The following is a 12,051-nucleotide window of genomic DNA, read 5'->3' as shown; positions in this document are numbered from 1 at the left end:
AGGTTGAAACCCAGTATTAATAGGAAGCTAAAAAGTTAAATCAGTTGAATTTTGAAAATACCAAAAGAACTACTTAGCCAGTGTTTCCAATTTTATTAATAGGAATATTAGAATTACATTTTGGGGGAAATTACTATATTTCATTTTTTTTCTTAAGAAACTCCCTATTTTGAACGTATAAAAACGACGAATAAAGTGAAACATTTTCTAGCATACGAAGATATGAAAATCGTTTTTGTCTCTTCATCAGTCTTTTCCTCAGCTTTTGTTCAATAGAATGTTCCAAATTATAGGTTTTATAAAAACAAGAATTAGTGTTTCAGTGTATATTTATTAAGTAATTATAATATTTATTATTATAACCTCTTGAAGTACATCCACGCTTCTCCGTGATTGGCTTTGTGTAGCTGCAAATATAAAAAAAGATCGTCAAACTTTTATGCATACGAGGATAGTCCCAGAAGTACTTAGCCTAACAAAGACAACATAAAAATTTTGGAAAGAAATATTTTTACGTTTCAACTTAATCTACTATTAGCTCCATACACTTTTTCCAGCGATGTTCAATAAGTTCGACGCCTTTTTCATAAGAATCGTCAAGCTCATTTTTAAAGTGTGCGAACAGAAAATAATACGAGGGGGCTAAATCTGGTAGAGAGGGTGCATGAGGTAGCAATTCAAACTTAAGTTCAATGAATTTGGCCATTGCAATAACGGATAAGTGAGCTGGTGTATTGTCTTGTTAAAACAACACTTTCTTTTTAGTCAAATGCCGCTGTTTTAGCTTGATTTCTCCACTCAAATTTTGCAATGAGTTCGCATGATACTCGCCGTTGATGAAAATTATCTCATGCGCCTCGCATGACCTTGCCTGCAGATGGAAGGATCTTTGCCTTCTTTGGAACCGGTTCTCCATTTTCAGTCGATTATTTCGATTTTTCTTTCAGGTGTGAAATAATGGACACACGTTTCACCAATGGTTTTGAAAAGGTACAAAAATACGGCTTTATTTCAATGAAACATTGCAAAACACTCGATGGAAACATCTTCAAAACTCTGTTTTTGTTTAATCGTGAGCAAACACGGCACTCATTTTGAGCACAGCTTTCTCATGTCCACACTTTTAGTTAATATGCGATGTCCCGCACTTTTTGAAATGTCTGCTAGCTCCCGCACTTTCAGTCGACTACCATCCAGTACTGGTTTGTGGATTTTCTTCATTATTTCGTCACCTCATTTGGTCGACCTCTTCGATACTGGTCTTCGCAGGTCGTACGGCCTCGTTTAAACTCCGCTACCAGATATTTTACTGTTAATAACGAAGCAGACGTCTCACATATAGTAGAATCTAGTTCAGTGTTCATATTGGTTGGACTAAGGCTTTTCAAATAAAAGTATTTTATCACATATCGATAACCAATTTTTTCCATGTTTAATAATTCATTGAAAACGATCACTATCTATACATTGTTCAAGCAACTACCGCCATCTCAAGGTTGGACCAGGTACTTATGTGACAGTCATCGTAATTAGTCCATGCTTGTTCTTGGTTATTGTTAAGTATATTTGGTCAGATTCAATGTTCGAGTATTTTGAATACATATTTACATGTAAATAAGCATTGAAGTCACCACTTTAACTTATATTTGAAAAATATTTAATTGATAATACATTAGTTCACATAGTTTTAATACATAACAAGAAAGATGTCATATTTGGTGTTACAACTAATTAATTACTTATAAAACTTGGTTAACTCAGTATAAACAATAACAAATTAATTTAAAATGATCAATTTTGGTGTTAGTTTTTCCTATTATCGTTCAACAATAAACCCATAATATATTTTTATCCCAAAATCTCTGGTAATGTTCTAAAAAAATCCTTTTACATTGATACTTACACTCCACTTAGTTATCACTTAAACTTTCAATGTTCTCAGAAAAAAATTCAAATATTAGTGGAGGTAATGAATTTCAAATAATATATTCGCTCCTATTTTCTAATTACGTTAACCACAACATATTTATAATTTTTTTCCCAAGTCTCTTCAACAATTTGTTTGTATGTCTTCCAAGCAGCTTCTTCATTGACATATAAGAGATTTTAATACCGAGCATCTCTTATATATTTACGGGTTTTTGGGCCAAAAGGTTTTTCATAAATCCCAGTTTTATTTGTAGATAGATCAAAACATATTCATTTGTGCTAATATCTTTTTCGATCTATCACTTTTTTTGAGATTTGTTACCAATGCTTAATACATCAGCTCCAACTTCTCCTTCCAAGACAATATTCAGATATCCTGCATCAATACATATCGGAAAGACAGTCTATTAGGATCTTAATGAAAGCAAGGCTGGAGTACCACAAGGAAGTGTTCGAGGACCTGTCCTATACTATATGAATGTGATATTTCAAATTAAGAAACCAAAAGATACAAATAGATGCCCATCGTTTCTATGACAGATAAAAAAATGGAAACTTAAACTTTACAAACAAAAAGATAGATCATATTCCAGTTAGAATAAATAATAAACTGATTCCAAACTTAAAGACAACAAAATATTCTGGCATCAACTTAGATGCCAAACTTTGATGGATATTGCTTGTTAAAAAGAAAAATATAAAAAAGGTACTAATTTGAAGGAACTATAGTATAAGCTTATGCTTTCTAAGCAGATACTTAATAAGAAAGATTCCAGAACAACTCAATGGGAAACAAGGCAAATGCCTCTTGGTACATTTGCAATAGTGACCTCTATAGAGACCTGGAAATAGAAACTGTTAATCAGAGCAAGGTATTAGCTAAGAGTATGAAGAAAGACTGCATTATCATGTCGATGTTGAGGTTAGGGTTGGAAAGGATACTTAAGAAGATCAAGAGTTAATTAAGTATTTTTAGTGCATTTCTTTTATTGTAATCTACTGTTTTTAGTAACACAAACTCATTTTCTTTAACATTGGTGACTCAAATTAAAAGTATATGTTACCTAAGGAAGTCCATCTTGGTAACATCATTACAAATTTCACAAAACAAATGTGGCAACCTCGTTTTTGATTCGCAAAAATATAAATTTTCATTGTTCAAAGAATCTACGTTAGTACCAACTGTTCATAAATATAACAATAACGATCAGAATTATATTTGCACTTTCTAATCGATATTTCAATCAAATTTGACATTGAACTTTCTGTAAAAATTGATGAATATTAAACTAAGAGTAATTTGACTGGAGAAAAAAATATGACGTGATAAGATATTTCTAGTTTTAGATTTGGAGGAGGTGGGTGGACACATTTATAAACTTTTGTTCACTATTGAACACCACATGGAATATAGGAATGTATACTCACTACGTCTAAGCCATCCTCTTTGAAATAATGGTATCTAGACCATCCTTCGGATCCATCCGAACGTTTCGTGGACAGTATGAAAGTATTTCCGTTAAGGGAGGGTATACTCTGTAATAATATTAGGAGTTTAGATAGAAAGAAAGAATATGCTTTATTGCTAGATTAAATAGACATGCAGAATCTTTCACGTCTTTGTCTGCGTCAGTTCTTTCGGCTGTGTCTTTTGAAATGTCTTCCAAACAGCTCAATTGATTACCGTTGCAGTAATAGTTAAAAATGTTTACTTGAAATTAGTAGAGCAAAGCCACGAAAAATATTTTTCTTGAAAGAGACTTCAGCTTTAACGAGCATCCCTAAAAGCACAGTTTGGAAATTTGAAAATGATTCTATAGTTTCTAAAAAACACGAAAACACAGTGGTGTACCAAAGGGCACTGATTTTTCCCAAGAAGACTTAGTTCGTTGTAATCTTAATGTAATGTATACAAAAGAAAAAATGCCAAATTTATTATCATTTTCACGGAAACTGTTCCATGACACTGATGGTGAGATCAATTATTCCACTAAAACTTAGTTGCTTACTCTACGTCATTCAGGATTTTTATACAAGAGGATAAATAGATGGAAAGCAAGTTATATAATGAGTTACGGGGCTGACAAAAACTCGGAAAAGAATATGAATACAGCTAGATAGGAAAACCTAGATGAGACTTGGTACGACACCCATGATACACCCAGTAAAGGATGGATTGATGGTTGAAAATATAGTGAAGCTCTGTCTGATAAATGTGAAAGAATAACTGAATTTTTGTGCGAACGTAAGTTATAACGAAGAAGTTATGATTGTTCAAAAGAAACCGTTTGTGTTGATATGGTTTAAAAAAAGTCTAATGTACGTGGTCGCAACGATAAGCAATTGTGTCATCGAGTTGATGAAGACAGAAGTTAAAAATATAGCTGTTGACACTGGAGAACAATAATTGAGAGCTCATATAGATCTATGTCCACAAATATAAATATTACATCACGTGAGTAAATAAGAAAAACACATTTTTTCCCAAAAATCGATTCTTTAACTTATTGATGCCGCGTTTGTATTGGGATTTGTCTTTCGCCTAAAAATAGGCTTCAATTTCAGCAATTGGTAGCAATACGGTAGATGAGAAAGCAATTCGAAGTTTAATTTGTTCAATTCAACTATCAACTTGTGAATCGATGCATTGTCTTGATGCAACCGTGGTTTTTTCTTCGACATTTGAGGCCGTTTTCCTTGATTTTTGCTTTAAAACGATCCAACAACTCTATGTAGTATTCGCTATTGATTGTCTTTCCCTTTTAGAGATGGCCGATGAGCAATATTCTTTGCGCATCCTAAAATACTGAAGCCGTAACCTTCTCAGCTGACTATTGTACCTTTAGACGCTTCGGCCGTTGTTCATCGGCAGCAAACCACTCAGATGATGATTGTTTCATCTATGTCATATATCGATGTAAAAAATCTGATTTATTACGTGTAGACATGGCCAAACACCGCTCTGAATCATCAACACGTTGTTATTTTTGATCAACTCTGAGTAAGCGCAGCACCCACTTTGAAAAAAGCTTTCTCATAGTGAAATGTTCATGCATAATTGTAAACACACTGCCTTTTAATATTAACACGTCCTCAGCTATCTCACGCAATTACAATTTACGATTAGATATAACGAATTTGTGGACTTTTTTGACGTTTTCTATAGTAACCACCTCAATTGGACGACCAGAACGTCCACCATCATCAGCAAACCAATAACAAATGTTTTTTTCGATTGTGCAGAGTCCGGATAACACTTTCTAAGTCATTGCTGAATTTATACAGTACTTTTTCTCATCAAGAAGCAATGATAATTCAATAAACGAAATGATTTGAATCCCTTGTTTTGAAAATAACTAGCTTCACTTAAATGGCTGTAATATTTTTCTGACTAATCGAAATGTTATGAAATTTCACACATAGTCTTTTGAAACTGGCACCTCATGAGCATCATATGAATTTGACAATGACAGCGCCATCTGTGTGTCAGTCACACGACTTATTTAGTGATGTAATAGTTTAGAGCCCGTTGAAAAACTTATTATTAATTTGCCAGATAATGGCGAAAGTGAAATTGAACTAGATAATATCTAGTAATATATGTATTAATATATTGTAAATCATTTGGTAGACTAAAATTCAATAGTCTCATCATATTAAATCTTCAACCCAAACAATGATACAATCCAAACCAAATATAACCTATCGCAAACTATAAGGAAAATGCCGGGTATTATATTTACTAATTTTGATTCCTATCGAAATTTATTTAAGATTCGGTAGTGAACGTACTTTCTCAGATTGTAAATAATACTATAATGAAATAATTTGATTATCAACGAATAGTTTTATGTCATGATATTATATGCTTGAAGTAAGGTCCAAAAGAATATTAAATGTATATAATACTGAAAAATATGGTCTTTCCGACCCCAAATTCTTTTCATTATTGATGTTCCTAACCGTTGTGAAAATATTGCACAAGCAGGTATTAATAAATTCAAAATTAATGCGTATAAAGCTACAGGCTATAAGAATTCAATTCTACGCGAAACAACCTTCTACAAACAGAGATTCAATAGCAAATTGGTCGGCAAAGTAATATCAATCTTTGCAGCTGTAATATACTTATAACTTTGCAGGCTTACTGTACTAAAACATCAAGATAAGAAAATGATGAACAGAGGTATGATGTTAATGTATTTATAATATTATTTTCTCGTTTTGTTTTAGAGTTAAAGAAATTTATACGATTCTTGATATTAAGACAATTTTTCTCACTTGATATTCTAAATTTCTTTTTAATTTTTCAATGGAACAACGAATCACCTCATTTTTATAATTTCTAATTAGTATCATCATTAAAATAATAATATGACTATCAGTAGTCCTGTATCATTTAACTGAAATGCCTAAGAAAAAAATTGCCTCAATTCAAGCATGTCGCAATTTGTTACAACTAGTCTGTAATTAGTACAGGTAAAATAGGATGAAACTCGAAATTAAATTGGGCGCTTCTGATTTTCTAGATTCTCGGAGGTTTTCCGTTACTAAATAAGCATAGTAACTCTTAAAAAAATGACGGGTTTTCCAAATTTTGGAACTTGTAACTCAAAAAAATTTGGAACGCAAATAACTCAAAAACTAAGAGGAATTCGGAAAAAGATATCAGCAAAAAATATAGTTATTTTTTCGCTGGAGCTATTGGAAAATTTTGAGGTTAGCAAAAATACTTACAAACCAATCTGTAGAGAATTTTGTACTGTACAGTTTTAGCTCCAGCACTTCTTTCGAATTCTACGTAGTTTTCGAGTTATTCACTATTCAAAATATTCCTTAGTGTATGAACCCATTTTAAAGTAAAAATGTTAGGAACAAATACCGGGGATATTTTTTGTCGAGAATTTTATAGTATACATTTTTTATTACGGTAATTTTTTTTTAGAATTCTTCATAGTTTTCGAGTTATTCGCAATTCAAAATATTGTAATAATGTTGAAACCTATTTTATAATGTAAATTTTGAGGTTAGAAAAAAATTGAAACCTATTTTGTACAGAATGTTATACTCCACATTTTTTGTCATGGCAGTTTCTGTCGAAAACCTCATAGTTGTCGCAATTCAATATGTTTTTCAATACATGAACCAATTTTACGGGAGAAATTTTCAAATTAGGAAAAAATCCTTACGGACCAATCTGTAGAGAATTTTGTGCTGTACAGTTTTAGTTTAGGTACTTTTTTTCAAATTCTACGCAGTTCTCGAGTTATTCACGATTCAAAATATTTTTGAGTGAATAAACCCATTTAAGGTGAACATTTTGAGGTTAGGAACAAATACCTGGAGTATTTTTTTTGTAGAGAATTTTGTACTCTACATTTTTTGTAATAATTTTTTTTTTGAAAATCCTCATAGTTTTCGAGTTATTCGCGCTTCAAAATTTTTTTGAGTTTCAGGTACCAAAATTTTGAAAATTCATAACCGTAATTTTATTAAGAGTTGCTGGACTTATTCAGTATCCCAAAACCTCCAAGAATCTGTAAATCAAAATCACCTAATTTAGTTTGAGGTTTTAGCTCAAAATCCCCTAGTTTTCCTGTACTAAATTCGTTTTTTCAATCATTCTCTCTTTGTTTATTGATGACGCAATACGCTATAAATAATAGTGCATAGTGCGAATAATAAGAAATTAGTGTATATTTAAAACATTATTGAAAACAAAAGTTAATAGCAGCGAACGGCATTGGCACCGTGTTAGTTTGATCGTTTTCATAGTGGAGATTTGACGCTGGAAGATCGTTCGTGCTCAGGTCGTTCACCTGTAAGCTAAACGTCGACTAGAAATGTGTAAACAGATGATTGTTCTATTAGACGCATTGTTAGTTGCGATTAACGATGCATCCATCTCAACAACAACAACATAGAGAATCAGTGATTAGACAAAATACAATTATCAGAATCCGTCGCAAAGAGCGGAAAGTTTGATGTACTTTCATTTGGTTGGTTACTCAGAATAAGATCGAAGAATTTGGTAAGGTTGAACTCCTATCAGCATTTAGTCCGGACCTTGCATCGTCAGTTTAGTTTTTATTTATATCCTTAGGAAAATTTTGGTATGGAATTTATTTTGGAATATTTAAACTATAATTTTCATAAATATTCCGTCTTACCGTAAAATTTTGTCTTGCTATAACTTCCTGACATGGTTGTCCAAGGACAAAATCGTCAACTTCATGAATTTTTCCAGCTCTAATTGTTCTTGTAATTTTGTTACTGCTTACTTTAAACTCTAGTTCCAGACCCAGTGCTATTGTGTAGTCTGCTTCCTCGGGTGACAAACCTATTGAATGTTGAATAATTGTAAGAATTCATCAAATAACTAGGTTACCTCAATACGAAGAACAAGCAAGAAGAGGAGGAGGTATAACAGAAGCAAACACAATACGATAAGAGCTAGTACCAGACATGTAATAAAGACGATAGAAAAACTTAAAAATGGGAAAAGTACCCGGAATTCTGTAAAATTATTTCACAGAATATCACTAGCATCATATAATAAACAAGCAACCACACAAAAGTTGAAAATCGTAATGATAGCACGCATCCTCAAAACAGGAAGTTATATGTTGCAAAAATTATAAAACATAGAAGCTCTTTGAACGTATAATTGGAGATAACCTGAGACATGAGGTGGACAACATATTAACTCATAAAGAGGCAGCATTTACTCCAATAAATGAGCTCAACATTTGAGATACATAACAGAAAACAGAAGAAACGTAGATAATGAGATTTATGTAAGCAAGTAAACAATTAATAAACATAGTTGAGAAGATATATAAGATAAATAAGAATGGGCTACGAGTTAGCGAAAAGATAAAGGATTGAGAGAAGGAGGCGTTTAAAGCCTGATATTCTTCTTTCTAATCATGGACGAAATGGATGAAGACACACGCACGCACTTAAGCTCACACAGAAGAAGAGCTATAAAACAATATCAACCAAACCAAAATAAACAACTATGTATATACAAGAGTATCTAGAGGCAATGGTAAGACCAGATCTAAGAATTAATGATGATGTAGCTAATCTACGAATCAGTACAACTGCCAATGCTGATGTATGAAGAAGTATGAGATGAAGAGATTAGATAAAATAAGAGAAACACAATTAGACGCCAATGCAAAAAATTGAACAACAAGAGAGGCAGACCCAGAAGGAAATGGATTACGGAAATAGTGAACAACCTGGAACAAAGAGGACTTCTCTGGAGTTGGGTAAAAAAGAATGATAAAACCTAATGAAAAGGAAACATTATTAACTCTACATCTATGATAGAAGACGTTACGAATTAGTGTGTAGGTAAGATATTTATTCAAAAGTAGTAAATAATCGAGGGGTAAGGGATAGGATGCATCTCAAAAAGCCTCTTCTTCTCAAATGTCAACCTCACCTTCATGAGTGGTAATTAGTTGGGTAATTAATTAACAGGCACCCCATGTTAGATCACTAATGTGGCTCTGACGACTGAGTGATTGCCGTTGTGAGAAAATCCCCATTTCAATGGTATAAAGCCTTGGTTAGAGGAACCAGTGAATGGAATGGCACTCTTTCGGTTAAGGGATGGGAAGCTGGCCCTAAAAGTGGATGAACCAAGAAATTACTGATTATTAATGATGATGAATCAATCGGTCCTAATAACTAACTAACTGGTTTGGACTACCTCAGTAACTGGCCCGTATGCATAATTAGAAACCAAATAGACTATATATTGACAGCTTGTGACATAGTGCAACACCATAAACTCGTTCAAATACTGAAGCAACTTGACGTAGATCATAGATACGCTAAAAACTTGTATTGGCACCAATCAGCTTCAGTTAGAGTAGATAACGAACTTAAAAAGGCTCAGAATATCCTTAGAGGTATTAGGCGGGGATGTGTCCTCTCCCCGCTCCTGTTTAACCTTTATCTGGAGAACATTTTTCAAGAAGTTCTCGATGATTGACAATTGGGCATCAACATTATACGATAAGCCGATGAGACAGTTCTGATAACAGACAACATGACCTTCAAAGGCTCATGTATATAGTTGGAATACATAGTCGGCTTATGGGAATCAATAACAACAATTCCTAATAATTACCGGCAAATTAGATCAGTTCCAGAATGCAAAACTACCATACAATAGCGAAAAGATTTAACGGGTATCAAATTTAAATATCTGGGAACTTGTTTATGTGGAGGATGGTCATCAGATGTAGGGATCGAGTGCAGGCAGGATAGAAAAAGCAAGGAGCTCATTCACGAAATTCAAAAATGTGTTCAGAAGCTGTGATTTTGACTTCAACCTCAGAATAAGATTCACAAAATTCTACGTTTAGTCCGTGCTATTTTACGGTATGGAGGGGGGGACACTGAAAGTTAACACCTTGAACAGATTGGAAGTATTTGAGGTGTGGATGTATTATAGATGGCAGGAATAACCAGCGAAGAAATTCTGAGGAGAATAGGAAGAAAACTGAAATGCTCGACACGATAAAACGTTAAGAAACAGCATATTTGGGATACGAAGCGGGAGGTACCGTTTGCTCAACTCATGATAAAGAAGATAGAGGGAAGAAAGCGATTGAGCGAAAAGATAATTTCGGCTTCACAATATCAAAAATTTTACAGGAATAAGAACCACAGAAGAAATAATTCATATCACTAGAGATTAAATAAAATGGTGAGAAGTGATTCAATTATGGATACCATAAGAAAGAGAAGTGAATAATCTTATTCTCTTATTGATTTTTCAATAACTTCACTCCTTTTTCTAGCGAACCAAGTTAAAGCTTCAATTAGTAATAATAATTGAGGGGTTAATACAAAATTTAGTTATTTTAGATCCTATTTCGAGGAATATCAATACGTGACATTAATATGGGTGTATTAACCGTTCTTTTTTTGAAAAATTGCTGAACGTACCTTCATTTATTAGAAACTCCCTGCTGCGTTCCTGACCGATACGCTTATAAATTCCATCAACAGACATTTTGGACGAATTGGTTGTGGCATAGAAACTGTTGACTAAAATGAAAATCCAGATGATAAACATTTAAATATTGGAATATTTTTAATTATATTAAAGCGCTAGTGCAAACTCTGATATCAGCTGGATTAGTTCGAGAGCTAAATAAATAGCCGTATTCTCCTATTTTTTTTTCAATAGCACAATGACAAATGAAACTTTATTACGGTTACACGATTTATTTGATCACTATACAGTTTTTAATATATTTTGATCTATTTATAGAAATATTTGAACTTGATTCACCTCATTATACAACAATGGATCAATTTAAAATATTGCATGTTCATTAAGAAACGATAATATCCTTGACAATTCCACCAGAAGATTATGTTTGTGCTCGATTTTCGTTGTTTTAAATGATGCTTAGAAAATTTGGATGCAGAAGACAAAATTAATGATCAAGAAATCAACGACTTTGAGAGAGATAATGATGACGTATGAAGATAATAATTGTAATACTTTTATGGATCTAAGTCAAGAATAATAACGTTTCAAAATCATTTTTAATTTTTTGGAAATTCTGATTGATGGAAGATAATTCTCGAAAATTTGACTAGACAAATAAATAAATTATCATACCCATAAAACTTTCATTTTATGAGCTTAAAAATCTTTTTGTACCAATTCATCTGTTTCAAGATGTTATGGATTACATCTATTACTTCCAGGGCGACAATATATTTTGAAAAATATCCAGCAACGTCTGTATTTGTATTACGAGTACATCCAATTCATCCAATCCAATTATCGTTAGGTTTTGGATATCTTGGCCTACAGAGGGTAAAAGCTAAGCATTTCAGATTGAAATAAGATTTAATGTAGTTAAACGTACTTTGCAAACGTATTTTCCATTTTGTTTCAACTATTATGCATTATGAAGATGTCCCAGGAGGATCTGGCCTCGCACAGTCTATACAACATATGTTTCGAATTTAGTATTTGTTTGGCAGCCGTCAACAAAGAACATTTTCGGTGATTTTTTAAACATGGAAAAAACCGGTCATCGTTTTGTGATACAATACTTTTATTCGAAAGGTTTTAGTCCA

The 12,051-nt window shown here is 32.8% G+C and overlaps 1 protein-coding gene across 1 annotated transcript; it reads right to left on the bottom strand.

The window, feature by feature from the left end:
* Positions 1 to 311: 311 nt before the first annotated feature.
* On the bottom strand, positions 312 to 11,197 carry LOC130449348 (uncharacterized). Its single transcript, XM_056787116.1, has 4 exons — positions 10,900 to 11,197; positions 8,100 to 8,269; positions 3,358 to 3,465; positions 312 to 407 (listed from the first exon to the last, which is right to left on the bottom strand). Exons 1-4 carry the CDS (start codon positions 11,027 to 11,029, stop codon positions 357 to 359), a joined length of 459 nt encoding a protein of 152 aa, XP_056643094.1. The 5' UTR covers positions 11,030 to 11,197; the 3' UTR covers positions 312 to 356.
* Positions 11,198 to 12,051: the final 854 nt, after the last annotated feature.

The sequence above is a fragment of the Diorhabda sublineata genome, chromosome 10 (assembly GCF_026230105.1).
Source record: "Diorhabda sublineata isolate icDioSubl1.1 chromosome 10, icDioSubl1.1, whole genome shotgun sequence".
In the NCBI taxonomy this organism is placed as follows: Eukaryota; Metazoa; Arthropoda; class Insecta; order Coleoptera; family Chrysomelidae; genus Diorhabda; species Diorhabda sublineata.
This window is presented reverse-complemented; position numbering and strand designations above follow the sequence as displayed.